This window comes from Rhinichthys klamathensis, unplaced genomic scaffold (assembly GCF_029890125.1).
Source record: "Rhinichthys klamathensis goyatoka isolate OS25496 unplaced genomic scaffold, OSU_Roscu_1.1 h1tg000333l_1, whole genome shotgun sequence".
Classification (NCBI taxonomy): domain Eukaryota; kingdom Metazoa; phylum Chordata; class Actinopteri; order Cypriniformes; family Leuciscidae; genus Rhinichthys; species Rhinichthys klamathensis.
In genome coordinates this window covers 165,760-192,139 of record NW_026606848.1, presented here as the reverse complement: position 1 = coordinate 192,139, position 26,380 = coordinate 165,760, and the positions used below count along the sequence as shown (strand labels likewise).

General features: G+C 37.1%; 4 protein-coding genes across 6 annotated transcripts; 2 read left to right on the top strand and 2 right to left on the bottom strand.

Annotated features, from left to right (window-relative positions):
- Nucleotides 1-3,957: 3,957 nt before the first annotated feature.
- LOC130106246 (apoptosis regulator BAX) lies at nt 3,958-7,627 on the bottom strand. 2 transcript variants are annotated; one of them, XM_056272266.1, is made up of 6 exons: nt 7,493-7,627; nt 7,384-7,414; nt 6,609-6,764; nt 4,558-4,690; nt 4,340-4,429; nt 3,958-4,244 (listed from the first exon to the last, which is right to left on the bottom strand). In XM_056272266.1, the coding sequence occupies exons 1-6, from the start codon at nt 7,500-7,502 to the stop codon at nt 4,095-4,097; spliced, it is 570 nt and encodes a 189-aa protein (XP_056128241.1). In that variant the 5' UTR covers nt 7,503-7,627; the 3' UTR covers nt 3,958-4,094. The 2 variants fall into 2 exon arrangements, with proteins under 2 accessions (XP_056128241.1, XP_056128242.1); XM_056272267.1 differs by lacking the exon at nt 7,384-7,414 and having other exon boundaries at nt 7,493-7,626.
- Nucleotides 7,628-8,511: 884 nt separating this feature from the next.
- baxb (BCL2 associated X, apoptosis regulator b) lies at nt 8,512-11,234 on the bottom strand. Its single transcript, XM_056272262.1, has 6 exons — nt 11,103-11,234; nt 11,002-11,032; nt 9,573-9,743; nt 9,328-9,463; nt 9,088-9,192; nt 8,512-8,937 (listed from the first exon to the last, which is right to left on the bottom strand). Exons 1-6 carry the CDS (start codon nt 11,224-11,226, stop codon nt 8,785-8,787), a joined length of 720 nt encoding a protein of 239 aa, XP_056128237.1. The 5' UTR covers nt 11,227-11,234; the 3' UTR covers nt 8,512-8,784.
- A 510-nt stretch (nt 11,235-11,744) lies between these two features.
- Nucleotides 11,745-22,213, top strand: aldh16a1 (aldehyde dehydrogenase 16 family, member A1). 2 transcript variants are annotated; one of them, XM_056272286.1, is made up of 17 exons: nt 11,745-11,805; nt 12,027-12,125; nt 13,015-13,114; nt 13,218-13,341; nt 13,437-13,594; nt 15,451-15,522; nt 15,960-16,303; nt 16,700-16,858; nt 16,959-17,115; nt 17,212-17,287; nt 17,393-17,498; nt 17,670-17,800; nt 19,376-19,543; nt 19,636-19,840; nt 19,928-20,113; nt 21,198-21,323; nt 21,573-22,213. In XM_056272286.1, the coding sequence occupies exons 2-17, from the start codon at nt 12,039-12,041 to the stop codon at nt 21,747-21,749; spliced, it is 2,376 nt and encodes a 791-aa protein (XP_056128261.1). In that variant the 5' UTR covers nt 11,745-11,805; nt 12,027-12,038; the 3' UTR covers nt 21,750-22,213. The 2 variants fall into 2 exon arrangements, with proteins under 2 accessions (XP_056128261.1, XP_056128260.1); XM_056272285.1 differs by having other exon boundaries at nt 13,215-13,341; nt 21,573-22,212.
- A 1,140-nt stretch (nt 22,214-23,353) lies between these two features.
- LOC130106262 (ferritin, middle subunit-like) lies at nt 23,354-24,693 on the top strand. The gene is made up of 4 exons (XM_056272289.1): nt 23,354-23,579; nt 23,798-23,944; nt 24,083-24,208; nt 24,303-24,693. The coding sequence occupies exons 1-4, from the start codon at nt 23,478-23,480 to the stop codon at nt 24,450-24,452; spliced, it is 525 nt and encodes a 174-aa protein (XP_056128264.1). The 5' UTR covers nt 23,354-23,477; the 3' UTR covers nt 24,453-24,693.
- The last annotated feature ends 1,687 nt before the right edge of the window (nt 24,694-26,380 follow it).

The following is a 26,380-nucleotide window of genomic DNA, read 5'->3' as shown; positions in this document are numbered from 1 at the left end:
TGAATAAAAAAGAATAATGTAAAAATATATAGGATTGCAAGATTCACACAGTTTTGTTGGATAAAAGAAAAACAAACCCCACTGAGTCTAGCTGAATGATGAGACAAACTCCTTCAACTACTACTGCTCCCTCCATGGCTTCAAGTGACATTTCTTTCCTTCTCTTTCTCCACCGTTTCACCCTTTACTTGAACTCTCCTGGCTCTCTGCTCTGCCCTTCACGATCTCCCTCAGTCATGGCAGCCTCCAGCAGTGGCACGAAAGCTCCTCTGGAGACCTCCGACACCTACAGGGCTCTTTTCCTTTGACGGTTATGGGTCTAAAGAGCAAGGTGGAAGGGGATTTTAAGGCTGTGGGTGAAGTTTTCTCTTTATGTTGAGTCCTGATGGAAAGTTTTGAGTTGTTTTGCCATGTTTGTTCTTTTTATTTCATCCACATGCTGTGGGTAAAATCAAAGCTTTATCCATCAAAAGTGAGCCACTTAATATAAATCTAGTGAACATTAGCATTATGTGCTGTGTCTTGAGACCCTGAGCACTTACATCGCAAAGCACTATTGTCCAATCATGAAGCCATAATGTGAGATAGCGCCACTGTCTGAGCTCAAAGGTGCTCAGCATGGTTTTGTAGTTATTAAGTTGTCTTGGTTTTGTTTAAGATGTTGACATTAGCATTCATTTAATTTCTATCATTTATTCTCTGAATTATTTTGGGTGGTACAGAGCTTTGCAAGGTTTTGACAAGATTTTTTTCTGGATTACTAGATTGTATTTCAAAGTTTCAAAAAAATATTACAAATGCTGAGCACCCACTAAAACCAGCCATGCCACACCAAAATGGACTTCCTTATTAACTTAGCGGCATATTTCTGATATTAGTATTAGCATTATCCTGCGTGAGAGGAGGCCATGATTCCATCAATATCTCTTTTACATCATAGATTACACATGTGAGCAACTGTTTGTTCAGACCTTTTCTTGTCTTCTTTGTTTCACCAACAAGATCTGAACCACCTTTTTTCAAAAGTGGAAGTTCTTGTTGAAGTCTGGTTAGGTGTTAGAGTATGTTTACATTGTTTTATGTCACTTAAAGCGTCATTTGTTGTCTTAAAACCCCATGACTGTGTTCTTTCAGCATTCATCGTTCAGAATCTGATGTAAGCTTAGTTTAGTAACTACCTATGCAACACCTAAGCAAGACCTTAGCAGCTCACACACACACACACACACACATGCCATGTGCTCAGGCCAGCTGGCTGGTGTCTGTTTACCGGTGCTGTGTGTCCAGGGAGGGAAAACGACACAGATGCAGCTCCATCACCACAAGAGCCAGCGTTATCTGCTGACCGTGTAGTGTTACTTCAAACGTTAGCAGCTGGCCCAAGTAGCTTGAAGGTGCGACAGATGTGTGCAGCTGTAGTAGCCATGTCGCTTTCTTTAGTGGTGCACTGAATTCCCTTTCCTTCTCGGTTAATATGTAAGGTCGTCTGTTTAACGTCTTCTACAATGTCTCTCCTGCATGCTTCAGGGTACAGGAAGACACTCGTGCACTTTTCGAGTTCGCATATACATTTATATGTAATCATATACTCATCTCAGAGGGTATGTAGGATATATATGTAACCAGAACTTATTTTATATATGGTACTCAGTTCTAAATTGCATCTCACAGGCATTTGCTGACTGGTTAAGTTAATGTGTACCTCTCTGGTCGTTCATGAAGTCAAATTGGATGGTGTTTTGGAGCAATAATGATGGAGGTCCACCTTTTTCTCATTGTCGTCATTAGGAATTGGGGGGACATGTTCATCTCATCCCTAATAGGAAACCCAGTGTGCCTGAAACTGTTCCCTGAATGTGTATGTAAACAGCCACATCAATTGAAGACGCTCTCTCTGTAAAAGCTTCCCACTAGGGTTTGTCTTGGCATGAATGAGATCACAACCCCTCCAGATGGCTGACAGCTCACATACCTTTACTTGAAACCCAAATACAAAACATATCAGAGAGGAGCAGAACAAAGCCAGAATCAGTCTCCACGCTTTCTCAACTTCCTGTTTGCATCCCCTCCCACTCTCTCATCTGTTCCCTCTCCTTCTCAATTTTTGAGGAAGAAGCTTTTTTGCATCCCTTGTTCTTGTGTTTTTCTATCATATTGTTTGAAGTTGAATTATAATGCATGCATGGAATACAATGAGGACATAACTTGTGAATAATTTGTGAATGGCCAGAACGAGGTAACCATCTCTTTCACCTGGGCTCTCTACTCTGCGACTGCTCTCTCAGAGACACTTAGAGAGGAAGAAAGAACATATTGTTTCTAAGTTTCCTCACCCTTCCCTTTTTCTTAAAAATGTAGCCGTAGCAAATGTAAGTTCTGGCTATATGCTAGCCATTTCGAAAGACTATATCACTATATTTATATATCGTTTTCAAGATGATATTTGTAAATGCGATGTCTGTGTATCTGTAGTAAATATTCATCAGAGCTTCCACAGACTCAGAGCGGAACAGATGCAGCAGTTGTGAGGGCAGATATCAACACAACAAAGTTTTCACTGCATGTGTCTGTATATTTGTTATAGTTTGGCTCAATATGCACTACCTGTTTTTGTATTTTGTCATTTAATACTTTAATTACTTTATGTAGCTTGTTCAAAGGGGGGAAATTCATTGCACTATCACAGCTAATGGAGCTGCTGTGGAGCTGCTGAGTCTGCAACCCTAACCATACCCCCCCCCAACCCCCCCCCCCCCCCCCCCCCCCCCCCCCAACTCCCCTGGTTAAGAAACAGGGATAGAGAGAGACAGAGAGTTAGAAAGAGAGGCCAGTGAGAAAGAGAAGGTCCCTAAAAGAAATGGATGAGTTCTATGCTATTAAGATTGATGCTGGATACAATTTTATTGTCATACAAAAAAGGGAAAAAAATATCAAGAACTGTATAAAATATATTTCAATGGAATGTTTATTATTTACCTTTTATATTTTTGAAATGTATAAAGAAAAAAATTAATAAACTGTAATAATTTAACAGAGTTTGTGAAAACTGAGACTTAAAAATCGTTATATTACTAAAAGTATGAAAGTTTGAACGTGAATGCTAACCTACCTGATCAAATCTTCTCCATTAGATAGGGAAAAAAACAATTAGAAAAAAGAAATCCAATTTAAAAAGAAAAAGTTATCAAAAAGTCAATAAAAATGTTAAAAGCTCATGCCAAAATTTTCAACATGTGTCCTGTGTGATTCTTCAAATGTTGTGATTTCTTCATGTTACTCTGGGAACACATTTACCGAATAATTAGTGTGTTTACCTATTTTCATTTCTGTTTTTGTTTATTTTATTTATTTTTAATTATTTTTAGGATAAATTAATTTCCTTCACATGCTTATAATGATTTTTAAATAATAATTCTCTTACATGTACCATCGTGACTTTGGGGCAAGGGCATGGGCTTTCTTAATCTACATTATTGAGAAAATTGAAAAAATTAAATTTCAAACATTACAATATAATTTTTGTGCACCATATTTATAGTACGTAGTTATTTTGTGTAATTACAGAGTAATTCATTTATAAAGCATTGTCTTTACCCACTGCTCCACAACCAATCCATTTCAATTAAGCCCCGATGAGATCAGAATTTGTTGTTTTATTAAAAGAGTTTGTTTCAACAAAAATGCATGGAGTTAAAACGGTTGCACTAGTGAAAATGAGGTAGAGGTTTAGAACAGCAGCATCAAAATTACAGTGAACAATTTTCTTGGCACAACACATATGATATTTCAAGTCTTGCTGGTGATTGCTGTTTGTCCCATTTTGGGTGTGCTTAAATGTAAGAAAAAGGCCCTCATCCTTCATCTTTCTTTTATCCCTCCTCACGGACACGGACTGAGAGATACACAAAAAAGATCACATGCAGTACATCTGTAATTCCTGTCTTTTCATACACTATATTTTATCATATTTTACACACTTTGTGCATTACAATATAAAGCCTTTTCTTCTCTTATATTCGGTGACCAAACCACGTTTGTGTTATTCAGTTGTATTTGTAAATCCTTCTGCTTCATCACTCCTCCACTGACCCTCCTCAGGCACCTCTGTTTAGTCTCCAGACGATGAGGCCACCCAGCAGTACTCCGCTGATAAAGAGGACTCCAGAGGAGAGGGAGATCAGGCTGGATGAGGAACCGAAATCTTGCTCAAAGGAGTAACGAGCCAAGGAAGAGATACTATTGATCTGAAGGTATTTAAAAGAGTTAATCAATGACTATTACAGATGTGTCTCATCAATGCTGTGTTAATACAAGTGTTGTCACGTTAATCAAATCGTACCCATCCTCCTCTATTGCAGATCCAGTTCAACAAGTTATCCTTGAAGTAATCCAGTGTCCAAGACACAATTCCTGAGACATAAGCAAGAATCTATATGCAAAACAAAAAAAAACAAGCAAAAAATGCATCAAAGTGCAACCACGCATCTGGTCACAAAGCTTTAACACTTTGGGCACTGAAACACAAATGATGGTAAAGAAAGCACTGTGCAGGCCTACCTTTGTAATTGCTTTTCCAACAACACAGATCAGAGTAACAATTTTCCCCCAGGTGATGCCATCAACAAACACTTTGTCTACAAGCCTCTGAAAACTCTGTCTTTCCATCACTCGTGCAAACTCGTCAACCATGCTAAAATTAAACATAGGCTATACTTGATAACAATTCATTATTCTTGAAGCCCATATCCCGCTTCCATAATAAGATAGCAACTTTGTGTCACAATTATTTTTATTGTAATTGCTACTTTCTTTTGTGATTTCTCACAACTTTATTTCTTAAACTATCTTACATTAATTATAGGCTAATATTGTTTAAGGGTGTTTCTGTAACTACGGGCACTTTTAAGTCCCAGCAGTGAAATTTTTTATTTATGTTCAAATTTGTCATTTGATGTTTCATAAATATATCCACAGTGCCATTTACACACCTTGACAAAAAATATAATTACTGATTAATGTGATTAAATACAATATTATGAAGCATTTATAGCTCAAAACACCATTTTTGTTAATGTCCCACACCTGTGGTCTCAATGTTGAGATAAATAAAATAAGCTAATTTAATTACAATTTGACATTATTTCAAATGGGATTGTTTAATATACAGATTCATTTACAGCACCTTAAAATTCTTTGTATTATTTACTGATCATTTTTATGATTTTTTAACTAAATGTGCCTGTCCCACACTTTTGAGTCCTTACCGCAACAATGAAAAAAGGCTTTTATTATGAAGTTTTATCGAACCCAAACAAGTCTAGTTTCTATGGAAACAGAAATGATCACTTGAGCACATTGCTGACAGACTGGGCAACCACACTACCTCACTCACAAGATACCAAAAAAATAAGGTAAACATCATCTTTTCTGCTCTAGTATTTATTGTGCGTCCTTACCATTCAGCTTAATAATTGTGTATTTTGAACTACATTTTAAAAATAAATGTATATTACTGTTGAATTCATGTATATTAAGATGTTAAGAGTCAAAACTAATGTGCCTTGCTAGCTGCCAATTAGCTCAAATATTAGCAAAAATGTCATTTCCGCAACATGTCTTTACCGCAGCAAATTTAGGTTTTGCGGTAAAGACCTTGTGTTGCGGTAGAGACTAATTTAAGGTTTACTGTATATTAAATTACTAATATTCAGTATATTATTAGTACTGAAGCATAATTAGTATATATATTAGTATATATATAAACATGAATCATCAACTTTAGGAGACAATATTTTTGAAGCAGTTAAAAGAGTAAGAGTTAATTAAAATAGTTATTTACTGCAAAACTGCTACTATCTTTTACACATGCAATACCTTTTGTTTTCTGTAGCATGTTTCTTTTTTTTTCTTTTTTTTTTCTTTTACAGTAGCCTGTTTTTGATTTCGTGGCAGTTTAACATTGTGTCCTTACCGACACAAGATGTCATTACCGCAGCACTGCTCTATTTTAATTTTTTTTCTCCACATTTTCATTTGCAAAAAATATTTTTACACTTAAGCTGAGATGATTAACACATTGAAATTGCAACATCTGTCATACAAAGTTAAAAATGTCATCTTTTGTGTGTATGGAAACAATTGACATCTAAGGTTACTGTACATTTTTTACATGGCATAGAAAAAAACATGAAATTCCCTATTTTGTATATTATTTTATTATATCAGTCTTTACAAAACTGTATCAAATTTGAAAAAGCTATTTAAATATATATATTTTTTTATAGAAATTACTAAAGAAAAATGTATAAAATGAACGTTATTGTAAAGTTGCGGTAAGGACCCTTTTTAAGAAGATGACCCGAAAAACATAAAAAATAAACATGTTCCAGATTAAAATCTTAACGACTACATTCTATTTTGTGTACATTTTTATATGTATTACAGACTGTGATGGTTAAAATTGAAATTGATAGAGGTTGATTTTTTTTTTTAATTGGGATAGTCAAAAGTGCCCGTAGTTGCAGAAACACCCTTAAACGGACTTCCATAATAGGCTACATACAGTAATCCACGCGCATATCAAAAAGACCTTTCGATAGCCTACTAACTTCTTAAATTTTGGATCCCGATCGACCTGATCGCCGATGGCTCTGATGACTTCAGCCATCTGATCCAGCACGAGCTCCTCCTTCTCATCACTCATTGGCTGCGGTTCAGGAAGAGACGGTGCACATCCCGCCCTCTGTGCCTCGGCCCTTACTGATCTGAAAACATATTGTGAAAGCATCGTTGTTTTGATATATCCACCTTATTTTTCTACGTGGAAGCTATTTTCTGTGAATGTATTCTGATTATAGGGAAATAGCGAGAAGAATAACAAAGTGCTGTAAATGGGGAAACTATTTGCGCTACAAACCAGGGTGTTTATAATTACGGCAATAGGCTTAGGCCTACATAATAGTTTAAGAAAGACCAGTTTTCAATATAAAGTAGCATAACGAGTTTTTTTTTTTTTTTTTTTAAGGCTACAGATAAAAATAACTGGAAGCGGATGACACCGGAAGCCAGACACATTACATTTACGTGAAAATGAAGGTGGACAAAGAAACGAAACCAATATATGGCAACCCAATACTTTATTCAGTATTGAAATGAATGGCAATAAAAATGGCACAAACGAATAACATTGAACATATTAATCTAGTTAGGTTCAATTATTATATGAATGTTTTGAAGTGACATTGATTGTGATTTTTTTTTTATAGTTTTTTAAATGGGCTTAAGGCTAAGTATTTATTTATCAGGTATATTTACAAAGTTATCTGCTCAACATCAGACAAATATTTCGATATAGCCTACCAAAAATATGTATGTGAAACTTACCGAAGTACAAGATTGTTTGTAAACCTGTCATCTAAGAGATACAAAAGTAAATGTCACTTTACTGGATTTCATGATAGCACACAGGAAATAATGGCAAAGGCCAACTTACCTGATGCCATGAGCGCTTCTTTTTCCTGTCTTCCTCTTTGGTCCTAGGTTTTGATGGCCACTTCACAAAACAAAATGAAAGTGTATCTATGGCCTATGCTTTTACGTCAATAACTGTACATGATGCAGACTTCTAACAGGTTTAGTAGCTAGCTTGCCGTCATCCACATCTTCACTCAATAGGCTAAGTGAAAATAAAAGTGAAACAAGTTCTGTTTGCTGCATTTGCTTTCATCTGTCGAACAAATCAAATCCACACTTAGCAGTCATCCTCAAAGTAATTCATTTACAAGACACATAGCTCAGAAGAAATGTGTGTTTATATGACTGGGGATGAAAATAACACTTTTTATTTGAGCATCGGTAACTTAGTGGTTGTTTGTGCCACATTTGTCTACTACAAAAACTCACTTGGACGTGCACCTACTACAAAATCACAGGTTATCCGAGTTTATGTCAAATTTAAAGAGTCCCCATACTGCGTAGAGTTGTAACACTAGCTGGAGATAGATGTAACAACGAGAGGACATTTGCTGAAATAAGATCCACACTAATTTATGCAAGAACTTTATTGAAGAACAAAAACATAATACATTTGGAATAAAAATTTAGCACAAAAACAGTTGCTGTGTGTGCTGTATATTGCTGTCACACAAGGGTTAAGCCATCTATTTTTATCCACCTATTTTTTGGGATATCACATAAAAAAGGGGAAAAAAAACATTGGATGGAAATGCCAAGGTGCGCATAAATTCTAAAAATGTGTACAAAAAACGTATGTGCTCAACTGAGGCGGATAATGTTTTTAACCAATAAGAGATGTGCTATGATGGAAACACATTTACCAAAAAAAAAACTAATAGGGGATGTGATTGATAACTGGACTCATTGGAATCATATATTATATATAATGTGAGTGTGTGTGTTAGCAGAATCAAAAGTCAATGGGGCATAAAAGCTGCAAATACCTTAATATATTTATCTTACAAAAAGAAAATACATTTTTAGAAATGTATGCACAATACTTACATTTTTCCAAGGGAGTAGACAAAACACACAATAGAAGACCACTATTCTATGTCATATAACAATTATTAATAAAAAGCTTAGGCTCAGTTCTTATCGCTGTACAATCTGTCCTGATCTTACAAAATATATAAATGCATAAAATAAAGGCATAATACAATAAAAAGTGGCAAATTACAAAATCATGCTGCAGATCAGTTTATGTGATTTGGTTTCTCTCAGGTTTACAGACTTAATACTTCTGTTGCTGTATCGCCACTCTCTCTCTTAGCTCTTTTGAAGTCTCGAGAAGATGAAGCCACCTAACAGTAGGCCACAGGTGAAGGAAAACGCGGCTCCAAAATAGGGAAAATATTTTCTCAGTGAAGAGCCAGAAAATTGCTCAAAGGAGAAACAGGCCAGTGCAGGGATACTGTACATCTGTATTATGGCGTACAAACAAATAAGTTCTAGATGTGATATTGTGACCAAAACTGTTAAACACATCTTCGAAAGAAGAAAAATAAAACAAAAGTCAAATGCTTCTTTATATTCCAGTATTTGAAACAATAATGTACAAATATTTCTTACCCATCCTCCCACTTTGCGAATCCATTCCAACAGATTCCTCCTAAAGTAATCCAGACTTAAGGTCAGAATACCTGAAACAATTCTGGGCAAGCGTGCGAGGACCATCTATTGAGAGCAAAGAGGAGCTTAGAAGTTACAAATGAACTGTACAAATATAAACATAGAGATGCACGTCTGTCTACAAACAACAGATATTAACAATTTGAACAGATAACATGCCGGATCTAACTAATTCAATACCTTTGCAGACAGCTTTCCAACTGAATAGAACAGCACTATAATTCTCCCCCAGTTGATCTGGCCATCTGTGAAAACCTGTTCCACAAGATTCCAGAAACTTCTTTTATCAGCTACTTTTACTAAGCCATCAATCATGCTGTGAGTTTAAAAGAACAGAAAGAGAAACAGGGGTTTTAAAAACCTGTGTGTAGACAACACCACTGATGTTCAATAAAGACAGAAAAAGTTGCAAATCTCAGACGGACTCATTAAATGCTTGATCTTGATCGAGCCTATCACCGATCACTTTAATGGTCTCCGCCAACTGTTGAACAAGCTTCTGGTCCTGACTGTTGCTTAATGGTCGAGCTTCGGGAAGGTCTGGTGGGTCTTCATTTCCTTCGGCTGCCACATTCATCACCTCATGTCTTACCACCCTGAAAAACATTTTATACAGTATATTAACTGAATAGGAGTCAAATGTTTAGAGGTACTATTACTGGGGAAAGCGTTATAATGACACACAGATAGTTTGTGCATCCTATGTTTCAGTTTGCTTGAAATTGCTTTGAGTCCTACATTTACGGTAGCCGAGAGAGCTCAGCAAATACAACGCACCTACAATCAGGATGTTAAAATACATTTGGTATTTGGTCGCTTTGTATTGAGTATTTGCAGCACATGTCCTGTTAAACCGATGAAGATGCTTTCTTAATTTGCAGTGCATTTAGCTCTCTCAGCTACGTATAAATTACCGTTTTTGCAGTGTCCAGTTTTTTTGTTGTTGTTTTTTTTACAAGTGGGTCTCATGTTCAAAATAATGAATTCAAAATGTTACAGTCAACATTAGGTAGGCCTATCTGTATTGAATTTATTTCTAAATTCTAAATACTTAAGAAAAATAAAGTTTTTATATTTTTTTAATCAAGAAAATATTTAATTTTGTCCACAAGAGTTCTGTCAATTATGTTATTAATCGAACAACCCCCTGAACAACAACACCATACGATCAGCACCATATGATGTTATTTTCTTCTGTGTTGGACATTTTGAGCACAATATTGTATATTCTCTCATTTTGTTCAATGTTTTATCTACAATAACCTGTTGTCAAAGATGAATTGATCATCAACAATGGTAATTACAGTTTGCAATATTTTTATGATTACAATTCAAATATATTTCCAGATTTGTCATTTACCTGATGAAGAAAAAAACACAAGGTCAGCCATTGAAATTATGTCAAAATGGTGAAATTGTCATTTATGTAGATAAGTGATGTATACTTATATATAAGTTATGTGATTATGTTGTCATGACATAACTGTGTGACTGTGTCCACTGGTGATAGTAAATTATTTGTCATAGATAGATTGTTTTTTTAATCAGAATTTTCTGTGACACAGGACACTGTGTGTGTGTGTGTGTGTGTGTGTGTGTTAGTTAACAATGTGTGCATCAACTGTTACTTGTGTTTGTATGTTTTTTTAATTATTTAAATAATTAAAATGTTGCTTCTGTCCTTTCAAAGTATAATTTATATCCACACAGAGTTTTGTATAACATCTCTAAATTCTGTTGATCTAAAACAGATTTTTTAAATACCCTACTAAATATAGAAAGTAACCATTAATATAAACGTTAAGGTTATAATGCGACAAAAAACAAATCATAAGTTTACGAAGTGAAACATACCCGATTAAGAGTGCTTCTCCAATCTGATCATCTGTAGATCGAAGAGAAACATTAACAAACATCTAACATCGATTGAAAAGCACAAACACACTGTCACTTACCCTGCGAGACTTCGCAAGCCATATTAGTATATTTACATATATTATTGTTGTTGTTTAGTTTCTCAGAATCAAAAATGATTTTTTTTCTATCTTTCTTGAGTTGTATATGTTGTCTACAAGCCATGTAGAGTTAGTTTTACTTTTAGTTAGTTAGTTTTGTGAATGATGAGTTCCTCTGCTATAGTCCAATAGTATGATTAGTTTGACGTAGACTACAACCAGTGTTGCCATGTCCACCGCAAGTACTCTCAGCGTCTCTGCCTGGGATAATCGGATATTCGTCCATAAAGTTAGGGCTTACGCAGTATAAAACATGCGGGTTGCGTTTTTTCCCATGAATTAAAATATTTTTTTTTCTTTGTATTTTTTTTTAAATGTGTTGTATTGTTTTAAAAGTATAGGCTATTGTAATAAAAATATTATAGAACACAATATTTTACAACAACTTTCAATGCATGCAGTCTTAACTAATCTATGAGTTTTATATTTTCTATGTTGTTCCATCTGACATTCCCTAAATCGAAAAACTGGTTTCACTCATTTTTACTTTTTGTGGCGCTTGTTATTGCAGACTATTTTGCTTGATTCTGTTGTGCGATATCTGGCAACACACTACAACCCAGGAGGAAATACCATAGACAGGAAATACCAGCGTGAGCGTGGACGTGACGTGAGAACTCACGTTGAACGTTCTTTTGAAATAGTGAGACTCTTAACATTTACGTGTTTTGATCGAGATCTCGTCTGTTCCATCTCTTTTACAGTCTGATTCCATCGTGTTGTCATTAGTACAGCTTTGCACATTTCTACATCTGATAGCTATTATTAAGTGATATAATCACTGCACACTCAGTATTATTATTTCATTTTTGAAGTGGCATATTTTTCATTAGTCCGTAACAATTGTTATTTTAAATTTTTTAGGTTTAATTTGTTATGGCTGGTATTTCTACAAAGACTGTGCACGAAATCTTTCAGACTATGGATTATGGATCATCCACCACGAACACTGCAACAGCACAGGTAAGTTAAAGCGCGGTCTCCTCGGGGGAAATTATCTTTGTATCTTATGTATCTTGGGCAAATTGTATTAAAAGCATCACAGCATGCTGCCACTTCATCACCCAATGTGAAAATGATTTACATGTGACAGTACATTAGGATGACCGCTCACGAGAAAAGCATGTGACACGATGCAGGTTGTCCTCTTGCTGTAAAATTGTATTAAAAAAAACCCAACACTGTGCGGATTGTAGGCCTACTTATTGGTGCATCTCTCGACTCTAAGAAATAAGTTAGTTCACCTAAAAATGAAAATTCAGTCATTTATTCATCCGCAACATCCAAATTCATATGACTCTTATACAGTCATGTAAAATACAAAGAGATGTTATTTAGAAGTTCGCTACAAACAGACAGCTTCAGTCACCATTTACTTGCATTGCATCTCTTTGCCATTCAAGGCTGTCAGTGTTTATGTCTTTTATGTTTATGCCTTTATAAAAATCCAAATCAGAGTCATACAGGTTGGAACAACATTAGTATAAATAAGTTTATTTTTTGTGGTAAAACTACGCCTTGAAGTATTGTGAGCAAAGTTCAAAACGGTTAACTGTTCATGTATTTTGTGAGAGCCATAGGTCTGTGAATGATTTACTGCAACCTTCACCCTTTTTTCACAAAGCCAATCTATTGGTTCTATCAAAGAGCTAGAACTCACCAACCTACATATGTTTACTTCAATTAAACATGGTTGTATTTTGAAGCATACATTACCAAAGAAATTTGAATTTTCAACATAAGTTGAACCTAATTCTCAAGTATGGTGTGTCATAATTTCTTTCTCATTCCACTGAAATGTGCATTCTCTCAGGAAAGTGTCCATTTTCCTGCATGTCTTTCTCTCACTCAGTCCTGGCTGGAGAAGCACTCTCGCACTCTTGGCTTCTTCGTTGATGGGAAATTTTCCAGCCCTGCAGACAGGCAGACCCAGGATGTGACTGATTCCAAAGGTGAACAATATTGGGTATTTTCCTGGAGTTCTTATCTGTTATCCAATCTTCCATGCAATGATAAGATAACTTCTCCTGCCCTCCTCCTCTCTCTTTACAGCAGCGGTGGTCTGCAGCACTGTTTGTGCTAAAGATGAGGATGTTGTTGCTGCTGTCTCCTCTGCAGATCAAGGCTTCAAAACCTGGAGGGAAATGAGCTGTTACCAAAGAGCCAAAGTCTTACTCAAGTACTAGATCTTTACTCAAAATAATGTCATAAATAATTAACCTATCACAGTAATTGTCAGGTTTACATCATTGTTAATATATGTTTATTCCCCAGGTTGGCGAGTGTTCTGCAAAGACACAGTCAGTGTGTATCTGAGCTGTGTGAGCTCTCTCAGTCTTCTACCTCTCCTACGGTGCTCATTAGACTGGCCCAATACTACGCCAGCTGGGCTCAACTACGAGACACACTCATGCCTGAGTGGACCCCGCATGGTATGTGCATGTCTATTCGTTTATATGAGTCTGAGAGACAGAACTCATATAAAAAAGGGAGAAAATGTGGCTAAGTCTACATTTTAATTTCAAAAGGCTCCCTGTCCACGCTGGTATTTTCAAGCGTTTTCCTAAAGTTGCTCATCCACATCTGAAAATGCTTAAAGTCCCTGTAAAGTCAAAATTAAGTATGTGTTCTGAGTTTGTCACCCCACAGGAAAATGTGTTATTAGCCACCCAGCCAAATTTAAATGATATAAAAAGCCACCAAGTAAATAAAATAAGCTATCAAAATCTTGAAAAAATGAGTATTATTCTCTGCTCTCAACCGTTGGGGGCGTGTCCGCTGGCCGCGCTGAAGCCACGCCCACTCGCGGGAAAGCTGCCGACGGTGATATTAGTTGATACTGCTTTTGGGACGGGAGGATGAAGGCTGAGGCGGGAGATAGTCGGTTCGGCCCCATTCACCAGTAACAGCGGATTATCAGTGAATCCCAGTTGTCTCCGACGAAAGTTTATAAAACTATCCTGTGTAAAATAAACACTACAGAGGCGGGTGTTGGTGGTGATCCTCCGCTCTCCATCAAGGTGGCTCTTCACAAAATTAATCCACCTCTTCTTGATATGATCGTGTTTCGGAAATTTAAATAAGGACACCGATCTGTTTTGTACGTGATCACATCCAGGTAATACTGTGATGAAGGTATAGCTAGCTACTAGCAAACTGTAGGCTGTAGTAACTAATAGTAGCCTACTACTGATAGATAGATCGCGATTGAGCTGCGACCTGATGCGAATGTGCTCTAGTTAAATTGTTAGGGGAGGGGCCAGCCTCAGTGGCTCCAGTGCGTCATCGAGCCACCGTTTTAGCCCCGCCCAAAAAAAATCCTGAACACAGCAACGGTGAAAAACTGTTTTACCTGTCTAACTCCACAATTCAGTACTTCACAGTTCACAACTTCACAATCTTTGTAATGTGTTTTAGCAATACATTTCTAATGTGTTAAGAATTTTTTTTTTAGAATTGCCTTTACATGGACTTTAAATCACCTTACTGCGCATGCGTAAAACATACTAAAAGTTCAAAAGATGATACAGAGAGAGCAGACATAAAGTTCTCACACTACTTGTCTGGCACGATAATTTTATTAGCAAAACATCCCACCACTCAGTGTTGCGTCCAGGTTGCACTCAAAATGCGTCTAAAACGCAATTGTCGTCATGTTTTGCTGCAGGACAGCAATTGTGAGTACATTTTCAGTCATCTTTGCAGGAATGCAATATGAAGACTGTACAAAGGAACATTTCTCTTTATCAACACTATGAATATATATATAGCAGGCACAACAATGCCGATATAGACATCTATCGGTACAACATGTCATCGTTTTCGAAAGCATCGGTTTTCACAGTCCACACTACAACGTGAAAACGGCGTTTTCAAAAAGCTCAGTTTTCGTTGATAAAAAAGCAAGTTTTCGTGAAAACTTTTAATGCGCTGTGGCCGTTCATTTACACAACAATGGCGTTTTGGGGGCCTGAAAAATGCAAACTTTTGAAAACGTGTTTCAAAGTGCAAGTTTTTGAAGCCAATACCGTTATCGTCTCAGTGTAAACTACAAAAACGAGAATTTATGAAAACGGTGACGTCCTTAGCAATGTGTATTACGTGTTCATTCTATAGGCGCGTAGTGTTTCAGTACAAAAACTGCAGAGGAAAAACGTCTCCATTCGTAGAACATCATTACCATGTAAACATACCCTTAGTGTGGACAAGGCCTGTGTAATTGACTTGTAAGAAAATGAGCAGGAAGCATGATGGTGAGTCTGATGTCATGTTTTGCTTACTCCACTAGGTGTCGTGGTAGTTTCAGATGACTGCACTGTATATTTTCTTATGCTGAAAGTTTTACCAGCCCTATCTATGGGTGAGTCTTTCTTTAAACAGACACTTTCTTGTCAGACATCTGCATTAAAGCCATTTGTAGGTTAACTTCTGTGAACAGAGTTAACAGTATTCAAAAATAAGACATGTTTCCACTTGTAAACTACAATTTTGACTATTCTTTTTAGTTGCACTAATAGCAGAAATGACATGTCTCACATTTAAAGATAATAATACTAATTATAAATATAAATGGTTTTTTATCCTTAGTTTTGACAGTGTTTTGAACATTGTTACTGTAAAATTGTGGGGGGTTTTTTAGGGTTCTTACATCTTTGTTATTGGTTTACCTCTTACTGATTTAATAAAATCATAATTCATTAGGATGAGCTTTTGCTTCTAAATGTAAGCAGCTAGTAAACGAGAGGTGAGGGTGCAAATCAAACTATTATTTATTTGCCTTCTATATTTATTTTCTAGGCAATGCTGTTATTGTAGTGCCTGGCAAGACTACCACTCTTCCTGCCCTTCTGTTGGCTCAGCTGTTTATGGAGGCTGGACTCCCTGCTGGAGTGTTAAATGTGGTGACAGGCAGTGAAGCACTGGCTGCCAAACTGGCTCAAAATCCACAAGTGACCTACCTGACCTATTGTGGATGCAAACAGACCGGAGAAGCTGTGGCTAAAGCAGTGGCTGGCTGGGGAGTCCCCATGTCTTTCTCTCTCTCACAAAGCTCTGTGTGCCCTTTTATCATCTTTGATTCGGCAGACCTCGACAGTGCTGTGGATGGAGTGATAGAGCTGGCCTTTAAGAAGAAGAGAGATGTAAGAAGAAACAAAATAGAGGCCTTTTAAATTGTAATAATATTTCACAATATTACTGTTTTTACTGTATTTTTGATCAAATAAATGCAGCTGCGGAAAGCATAAGAAACTTCTTTCAAAAACTTTTAAAAATTGTAACTGTTCCAATATATAAATATATAACCGGTTTCCAAGGAAAATATTATATGGTATTTATAAATGTATTTAATATCTAAATATCTAATATTTAATATATACTACTTGTTATTTATTCCTATTAGTGGTTATTTAAAAAAAAAAAAAAAAAACACATGACAGTGCTCCAGCCGTACCGCCATGATCGAAAACCACTGCAGCAGAGTCATGAAAAGATATAATATTTATCTTTTTGCTTGCTTCTCTCTTTCTCTTCTCCAGTTCCAGTGGGTGCTCTGTGTGCAGGAATCAGTGTTGGACAGTGTTGTGGCGAGGCTGAAGTTGAGAATGGCTGGGATGAAATGTGTTTCTCTTGTCACTGAGACTGACAGGAACCGTATAGATGTTGTTGTTCAGGAGGCACAGCAGCAGGGGGCAATAGTGTGTGGATTTTTAATTTAACATGTCACCAATACAAACATTTGTGCACATATTGTATATCTTGCATATCTTTTTTTTCTTATTGTTTTACATATTGTAGCTGATCCAGTCATGTCCTCCTCCTCCTACTGGAGGTCTCTACCCTCCTACTGTATTATGTGGACTGGCTCCCTCCTGCGAATCTGTGATTTCACCTCCTCCAGGCCCTGTGCTGCCTCTCATATCCTTCAGGAGCTCTGCTGAGGGAGTTGCACTTGGTGAGGCTGAAATGAAAAGGAACTGATTTATATGAAGAATATTGTCTATATACGTAGTGAAAAGTTGTACGTTTTGCTCTCTGTCGTTGTGTGTAGGAAATCACAGTCCTCATGGTCAGGCTGCCTCCATCTGGACTGAAGATTTGACTCTGGCTTTGGAGTCTGCAAAGAGGTGCATGTCTGGTCACGTATTTGGGCATCTGTCTGTTGTCTTGATCTCATTTTCTCTTCCTTTATCTGTTTATCTCTCACACCCTCTTTTTTTCTTTGTCCATAGTCTGTGCTTGGGATCGGTGTGGGTGAACTGTCATTCTGTAATGGATCCCGCACTGCCTATATGCGGACGGAGGGAGAGCGGGAACTGCACCGATGGAGGCAGAGAGGTATAAGAATCGCATGAAGTGACATTTCATGTGCTAAGAATGGGCTTATGTGGTGTGTAGGCCTTTGTTTCTGTTCTTTTGGTTTTTCGTACTATTTTTCTGATTGGTTGTATGGTTTTGTTTGGTGTCTAGTTCAGAATATCTGACTCTGTGATTTCCGTTCCTCTATAGGGGCTGTATCAGTTCCTTCGGCCATCGCTTTCACCCTCCCTCCCCCGCTCCAGTCCCAGCTCTATCAACTATGCTGCATTTGGCTCTGTGGCATCCAAGTTCATGATACCTGAAGGATTTGATCCTTCCAGGTGGGTGTATTGTGGCTCATAGTTTAACAGTGAACTGAGAAATGAATATAAGTTTTGTAGATAATGTCATACATTTTCAACACAAACAGACCTGTTCCAGCTGGTATAAACATCTAAATATGATCAGTATTTCAATTTAATTGAGTTTAGATTTTAGCGCTAACACCTCATCTCTATAGGGTCATTCCGTGTCAACTCAACAGAGGTCCCTGGCTAAAATATTAGCTCTTTTTTTTTTCTAAGGAAAAAATACATAAATGAAGATAAAGAAGAAAGCTAAAATATGAAATGCCATGGATGAATATTTTCTGTGTGTTCCACTATTTTTTGGGAGGGGGGCTTTAGAAAGATGGCAGCAACATTATTTTTGTTTTTTGTACAGAGATTAGTATCATTTCTGTTAGTAATATCTGTTGGCTTTAGCAACCCTTGTTGCATTATATGCCAATGGTGACCGTTCAAAAACGGGAAAAGTCACTCACAGTATTAAAGACATCCCAATATCCTTTTTAATTCTATTACTTTTTTTCTTAATTTCTAAGGCTGTACACTTAACAAAATTAAGGTTCCAAAAGGGGATTTTGCTGTTATGTAACAGAAGAACAATTTTGGATTCCCTAAGGAACCTTTCAGTGAACCATTTTTTCCTAGTGAAGAAAGTTTTAATCGTTTAAAGAACCTTTTGTGTAATAGAAAGACTCCATGGATGTTAAAGGTTCTCCATGGAACTATTGATGCCAATATGGTTCAAAATCACCAGAGATATGGGCTCAGAGCGAGTCCATGCTGAGTTCTGTGGACGCTATCCACGTACAGCCAGATTTTTGTGCACGAGTGATTTGAGTGCTCAAAAAAGGTCTAGTTGATAGTACACATGTGCCAAAAGCATCCATCTGCACTCAGTCAAATTGAGTATGGCTTGCGTGCTCAACTGTGCAAGAGACCGAGTGGAAAAGGATGTGTATCTAAGCCTTTATCTGGGAAAGCTTCTGAATTTTGGTGATTTGCCACCGACCCTGTACCAAAAATCATAATATTTTGCAAGATCCTCTTGTTACTATTACTGACAAAAACAGCAGCAGATTGTGTGGGACTTTCCACTCACCCCTCTTTTTGAAAATGAATTGTGACATTGCTAGAACCATTTTCTGATCAGCTTCCTGTACTAGTTCACTATACTTCCTCACACTTCACTTACTACCTGTCTGCACCATAGAAATAGGATAAATGGTCTGCTATTAAAAAAAACTCTTCACCTTCTAGAAGCCAAAAATTTTGGCATAATGAATGATGATAACAGTACAGGTCAAGTAAATCAAATCACAAAATAAAATCCACCCAGCCTCCAAATGTTTATCCACTGATTTTATAAAATAAAAAAATAAAAAAAACATACCTACGGGAATTGAATGTGCAATCTTTATCAATAGCAAAAAACATGTAATGTGATTATGGGGTGGCATGCTAAATGACCATTACTGATGTATTCTAAACTCAGACCTTCTATTGCTTTCTTCTATGAACAATTTCTCTTTTCTTTTTCTCTCTCTCTCTCTCTCTCTCTCTCTCTTGCAGTGTCCCTCGCTTTTACCCACAGTTAGTGAGTGGTCAGTTGCGTAAAGCTGACTCGGGCTGCAGCAGGTCAGTGTTGGCCCCTGGGGGTGCTGTTCTGGCTCACTGCCCAGATGGAGGCAGGAAGGATGTCCGGAATGCAGTAGAGGCCGCCACTAAAGTCCAGCCTGGGTAAGAGCATATGGAAAAGTTCCTGTTTGTTTGAAAATAAACCATATGGACCAGTTATGGTAGCCAACCTTTTTTGATGATCCACTTTGCAGGTGGATGAAGAAGAGCCCTGCTACACGTTCTCATTCCATTTATTCACTTGCTGACAGTCTGGATAAGAGGAGGCAGGACATGGCTGTATCAATCCAAACTCAAACCGGCATCTCATTTGAAGAGGCAGAGAAAGAGGTGGAGCTTAGCATCTCCAGGCTCTCTGATTGGGCTGCACGCTGTGATAAAGAACAGGGTGGAACTCCAGTAAGAACACATGGTGTTGGAATGATTATTCGATTAACCCCAGATTTAATGTGCCTGCTTTCTAACTACTTGTCCATCTTATTAAAGTTCCCGCCCCAGTCTGGCTCTGCCCTGTCAACTCCTGAGGCTTTAGGAGTGCTGGGAGTGATTCTCCCCAGCTCTAAACCTCTGCTCTCTTTGGTGTCTCTGCTGGCGCCTGCTGTTGCCATGGGAAATGCTGTTGTCATGGTGCCAAGTGAAAAATACCCTCTTCCAGCTCTTGAATTTATACAGGTTTGCTAAAAAAAAAATGTAATAAAACAAAACAACTCAATTAATTTGTTTAGTACTTTTCACAATGCATATTGTTTCAAAGCAGCTTTACAGAAAATGTTTATTTACATTTTAAAATTTAGGAAGTATTATCAGCCAGATAAGTAATGTCCATATGGCAGTAATATACAGCAATAATATAGTACATGTTTTGTGGTTCGTTAACTTCATGTATTTAGCGAACACAACAAATGTGTTAGGCAGCAATTTTATCGTGTGCTCGTAATGATTACAATATAAGGATTATATTTCATAATAGGATAATATTTTCAAGTTTTGCATGTCATCTGTTGCTGTCATCTGAAATCTTTGCAGTTGTCTGTGTCGTCTGAAAACATTGCAAAGTCTGGATCCAATCTGTAGTTACTCCAGGATAACTACAGGCATCCTGAGGCAAAAACAGGGAAGCAAAGGGAGAAGAATAACTGTAGGCGCTGTTCATAGCATTTTAGGCAAAGGATATACAGTAGTCAACATTTGAAGTGGATCAAAAAAAGTTTATCAAAGTTGTCCTAAGACAAGAACGGGTATTGTTCAAAATTCATGTATAACTTTGATGAAAGGTTTTGATCCACTTCAAATGTTGACTACTGTATTTGGTGCTGTTTCATCAGATATAATTGTAGAACATGTTTGTGAAAAGCATAATGTAAATGCTCAGCTAAAGATATGTGTCTTTTATATAGAAGAGACTGAGATTGCCTCTGGGAATCCTTCCTGATAATGGTCAGGGCTCAGAGTTTAGGAGCCAAATTCAAATAAGCTCCACCTTCTTTAATAGACTTTGACATCCTTGGTACTATCAAAAATCCAGCATTTTGTGACCGTGGTGGATTAGTTTGGAGTTAGACCGTTCAGGGCTTTATAGATAAAAATTAGGAAACAGTATTTTACCAATCGCATTTTTGTATGTGTATTTTTAAAGTGATAGCAGGAGACACTTCACACTCACTGCTGCCTTCATTAACGTTCAGTTTTCAGAATAAATCTCCACATTTCAATTCTTTGTTTGTAAAGTCTTCAACTTCTATTTGTTTGCTCAAAGGTCCTACAGGCCTCTGATATCCCTGCCGGTCTGGTCAGTATAATAACAGGGGGCAGAGATCAACTAACCCAGGCACTTGCCAACCACAGTGTGATTCAAAGCATTTGGTATTGGGGAAGTAAAGAGGTGAGTTTTTATTTTTTATTTTTTATTTTTAGTCTTAAAGTGGGACTAGGGGGGCATTGAGATATAGAGAATGGAAAAACTGTGTATTTGACATTGGCAGAGACATGATATTGCAAAGATGGTGAACTCCATTATTAATTTTCTGTTATATAGAACTGTATAAGTATACATGCTATTTTGACTGCTTTGAACAAGGAAAATGTTCTGTCAGCACTGGTCTTATTGGATATATGGAACTTCTCTTTTTAGGGCTGTCAGTTTCTTCAGTACTCTTGTATCAGTCCCCTTAAACGTTTGTGGCTACATTGTGAAGAGGAAGAGGAGAAGGAGGCAGGCCGAAACTGGAGCAGCTCAAATCCCTCTCTTCAAGAAGAACTTTGGAGGAAGGCTGTGGTCTGGAAGAGTATATGGATCCCTTCTGCATAAAAGCACTTATCATTCAGTTTTAGGAGGTGAGGGAGCAGTAGTAGATACTGTTAAGTTTTCACACAAGCCATTTAGACAATAAAGAGTGGCCGGGGGTGTTACAAGAACATTTTTCACTTTCACAAAGTCACGTATAATAAGAAAGTACTTTTTATTAGTATCCTATGATAGACGGTTGTATTCTGACAAATTAATAACTGTTATAACTAGTCTAATTTGTTTCAGTACAGTAATCAGGTTTTATTACAGTGTAAAAATAATAATAAATTGCCATTATTGTACAGAACCAACAATTATTTGTAAAACACATTGTGCTCTTACATATTGCAGTGAATTTCAGTTCCCTGTTGTCATATGAGAGGGGTCTCGATATGGTTGTTACTACGGTATATGGATATAGTTGCTTAAATGAAAACTGTAATTAAAAAGATTAAATGATCAGAAAACTGGTCTAAAATGTGTGTTACTTGCTGCTACTAAACTGAAAGAAATAGCAATCCAAGGCTTAACATGTAGCATAGAGTATTGGGCTGGTTAGCAATTTATTTAAGGCAGCTCATTCACAAAATGATATTGACGGACATCTATTCTCAAACTACTCAAAAGCCGTTTATACATGTATAAAAAACTGATATTAAAACACCAATAATTTGGCATTCTATACTGACACTGAAAGCTGTTTACGACAAAGCTGAAATTAAGACTCGGCCACACTGCCGAATTATTAAAGTTTCAAGCATAGTCACGTAATGCATAATAGGAATTGAATGGGGGAAAGCTGCTGAGTCACAATGAGAAAGCGCCATTCCACGTCTTGTGAGTGCACATTTTTTTATGCTGACACACTACATTGTCCTCTCCAGTATATAATACAAAATGCTTAGTCACTGTGACCTGTATCCGAAGGCAGTTACCAAGTGAACAAACGACTCCATGTGGCTGTTATTGGAAGACTCCCATGACATTTATCATTCCAGGGCTTCCGTTCCTATGGTGTGCCATACGCAGTAACATGATTAGCATTATGCTGATGAAAAGGACTTATTTTTAAGCCTTATTAAACTATAATATTTCACTATGTCCTTTATGTAAAAAATGTAAGATTCAAACTGAAATGTTTGTTGTGAAAATACAATGTGACAGGTGTCAGCTTGATCAAAAGCCAACAACATGCTGAGCTATAGTAAAAATTTCAATTCGTTTCCATAATTTCTATCATTGCTCACTTTAAATGCGAATCTTAGAATCAGGTTAACTGTTCAATGTTTAAATAATTGCTTTACACCCCTGCCCTGATACAATGTAAATATGGTAAATCCTTGGTTAATTACAAAATTACATCGAATATAAAGGTTTGATATTGTCTACATTTACGTAGAATGAAAAATCGTTTTCTGATAGATTCAGTTTGCCATTAATTATTAAAAAGAGTGGAAAAACGTTAAATTGTCGTATCTCCAATGTCTGCTGACTCTCAGCTGACTGTTTTACCACTTCCTCATTCAGCTCGTTCTTTGATTGGCTGGTTCCAGTGACGCATCATGTTGTGCTCGTATATAAAACAAATGCGCGCACCTTCTTCTCACTCACAGCTTCAGGAAGACACCAAGAGGTTCTTGCTTCAACAGTGATTGAACGGAACTTCGATCTCGCCTTGAAAAATTCTCCTTTCATATTTATTATTTTTTACCAACGTTTTGATTAAAAAAAGACGAAAAATCCGCCGAAATGGATTCCCAGATTCGCCAGAACTACGAGCGCGACTGCGAGGCTTTGATCAACAAGATGATCAATTTGGAGCTTTACGCTTCATATACTTACACTTCAATGGTAAGTTTCAAGCTTTAAAAAAAATCCATAATCTGCCTAATCATGTCTTTTGTCGGTTTTTCCCTCTTGGTTGCGACATGTATGCAAACAGACTTGCAGCTAGGAATTGTTTACTTTTCGTCATTTACGTCACTTTTCACGACGCCACGAATCCGCGATTGGTGACCGCGTCGCTCTAAGCGTTTATAATCTTAACCCATCGATTTTGTTTCCAATAGGCTCACTATTTCAAACGGGATGATGTGGCTCTTGCTGGTTTTGCCAAGTTCTTCAAGGAGAACAGTGAGGAGGAGCGCGAGCATGCCGAGAAATTCATGGAGTTCCAGAACAATAGGGGCGGACGCATTGTCCTTCAAGACGTAAAGGTAACATTTAAAATGTGTAACATTGAACAATGTGGTAGACAAAATGGAGACTAGGTTTATGAATATTTGTAGGGGCCTGTTGAATTGAAGGGTTAGGGGGCATCACGTGTTCACTGACGTGTTTGTCTTTCTCTCCAGAAACCTGAGCGCGATGAGTGGGACAATGGACTGACCGCGATGCAGTGCGCTCTTCAGCTGGAGAAGAACGTCAATCAGGCTCTGCTGGATCTACATAAGGCCGCCTCTGAGAAGACAGACCCACATGTAAGTACATGTTCTTTGCTCCTTAATGCTTTTATTCCATCCTGATTTATTGAACTAAATGTCCTAAAATATTTTCTGATATCTTGTCCAACAGCTGTGTGACTTCCTGGAGACTCACTACCTGAATGAGCAGGTGGAGGCCATCAAGAAGATTGGTGACCACATCACCAACCTTTCCAAGATGGATGCTGGCAACAACAGGATGGCGGAGTACCTGTTTGACAAGCACACCCTGAGCAGCTAAATGCAGCTCTCAGATCATCTGCAAAACCTCCAGCTATATTCTAGGCTTAAATCATCAAGCTAATGTTGTCATGCAGCTCTTAGGCAAATTTTTAAACTTTGAAAGATTAACACGTTAACATTTTAGAGGCTACATTTCACTGTATAACATGCATGGCTCTTAAATTAGCCATCAAGCCAATGCTCTCTTTTTGAATACACTGGTTTTAAGTGAATTTGGTGAATAAACATTTTTGGCTGGATTGACTTGTCTTTTACTTTTTTGGAGTTGTGAAATTCATGTTTTCAACAAACAGAAGGTGCTTTAGAGTTTGGTGAATAGAAGTGTATCACTCATGTAGCTTTTAGCAGTTAATTTGTATGTGGTTGAGTTTGCATATACCCACACTATTAGGATTGTTTGAACACTCGATCACCCTTCACATATCTGATTATTAACATACAATACATCCTATATGGGACGTCACGCCATTTGGAGAAGCCATCTTGACAGAATAGAAAATGCTAAACCGCCGGTGATAATACAGCTCGTCGCGAAATATTCCTATCATGCCCGAGCGATGCTTTGCATTTGGATGCGATCAGATACGTGATAATACAAAAGGAATATCTTTATACCGTATCCCAAAAGAAACAAAACGGAGAAAAGTGGTTGGCGCAATAAACAGGCAAAACGCTTACATCCTAGATCAGTTAATTCGTTAGGCGTATTATCACATTACATTCTTTCGTTTTCAAATACCAAAAGCTGATCTTGTATTTTATTTGACACTTATAAATCGGTAGAAACACAGGTTGAGACAACAGTCTCAATGACAGTTTATCATACAGTGAGAAGTATAAAAAAGTATATAAGCATAGGCTATTATTTTGTTTTTCTTGGATCAAACTAGATTAAACAAATTCATTAAAGATACACTTAATCTTGTTGGTGATTTTGTTTTGTGTTTTTCCCTGTAAACTCAGTTTAAAAATTATTACAGGTAGGCCTAGTTATATATTTTGGTGATACAAATACATTGACCAACATTTGCGGTGATTGAAAAATCATTTTCTTTTAATGAAACTCCGGTGTAGCGTGATGGGAAGTGAGTAAGGTAGCTGTAATGTCACCGAACTCAATGTCAGGAAGTTTTTTCTACACATTTAATGCCTGTAAAAAGAACTTGTGGTGCTTCATATGGATATGTGATTCCTAATTCCTTTATCTTCCTCTTGTATATTTATTTTTGTGATGCTAATAATAAGTGCGATGACATGACGTGGTGGGGGGAAAAATCGATTCTGTTCAGTATCGAGATGTTTTGCACCATGATTTTGCGCATGCAATTATATCAATACTGTAGCGCAAAGTATTGCAATATTTAGGCTAATTATAATAATAATTATATTATTAGTACAATAATATACTAATAATTACATTATTAGTATAATATACTAATAATATTACCCACCGCAATGGATCTATGAGTAGCCGACGGATGTATTCCGTCAAAATGGCTGACACGCGGCTAGGGGTCACGTGACTGGGAGATCCCTTACAGCTAAATATGTTCAATCTACTTGGGTTCATGAATCAATGCATTGTAAACCTAGGGTGGGGCTCCAGCAGGACATTCTGTTGACTAAGTAGCATTGCACTTACATGTATTCTAAGCCTCAGAGTGTTGGTAGAGTACTGGTAGGGTTAGAATAAGTTAACATAAGTAATTAAAAGTTACTTCTAGTCAGTATAATGTCTGTTGGAGGACCATCACAATAAAGAGTTAGCAGATATTAAAGGCGTGGTTGATTATGATTTCACTTTTCAAACTTTAGTGGGTAATGGTGCTGTTTGAGCATAAACAACATCTGCAAAGTTCAAAGCAAAGGGATATATTTTCTTTTAAAGAAATAGCTTTTTAAGGACTATAACAAACGGCTGGTAGG

Excerpts from the sequence above, each read along its gene's own strand:
- LOC130106246 (XM_056272266.1), bottom strand. Across the intron at positions 4,691-6,608 it reads CGGGATCCAAAATTTAAGAA|CATGGTTGACGAGTTTGCAC; the intron begins GTTAGTAGGCTA and ends GTTTAATTTTAG. Across the intron at positions 4,245-4,339 it reads TCTGCAATAGAGGAGGATGG|ATCAATAGTATCTCTTCCTT; the intron begins GTACGATTTGAT and ends AAATACCTTCAG.
- baxb (XM_056272262.1), bottom strand. The coding sequence starts at position 11,226 with ATGGCTTGTAGACAACATATACAACTCAAGAAAGATAGAAAAAAAATC. Across the intron at positions 11,033-11,102 it reads GGCTTGCGAAGTCTCGCAGG|ATGATCAGATTGGAGAAGCA; the intron begins GTAAGTGACAGT and ends TTCGATCTACAG. Across the intron at positions 9,193-9,327 it reads TTGGAAAGCTGTCTGCAAAG|ATGGTCCTCGCACGCTTGCC; the intron begins GTATTGAATTAG and ends TGCTCTCAATAG.
- aldh16a1 (XM_056272285.1), top strand. The coding sequence starts at position 12,039 with ATGGCTGGTATTTCTACAAAGACTGTGCACGAAATCTTTCAGACTATG. Across the intron at positions 19,841-19,927 it reads AAGAACAGGGTGGAACTCCA|TTCCCGCCCCAGTCTGGCTC; the intron begins GTAAGAACACAT and ends ATCTTATTAAAG. Across the intron at positions 21,324-21,572 it reads GGTATTGGGGAAGTAAAGAG|GGCTGTCAGTTTCTTCAGTA; the intron begins GTGAGTTTTTAT and ends TTCTCTTTTTAG.
- LOC130106262 (XM_056272289.1), top strand. The coding sequence starts at position 23,478 with ATGGATTCCCAGATTCGCCAGAACTACGAGCGCGACTGCGAGGCTTTG. Across the intron at positions 23,580-23,797 it reads CATATACTTACACTTCAATG|GCTCACTATTTCAAACGGGA; the intron begins GTAAGTTTCAAG and ends TGTTTCCAATAG. Across the intron at positions 23,945-24,082 it reads TTGTCCTTCAAGACGTAAAG|AAACCTGAGCGCGATGAGTG; the intron begins GTAACATTTAAA and ends CTTTCTCTCCAG.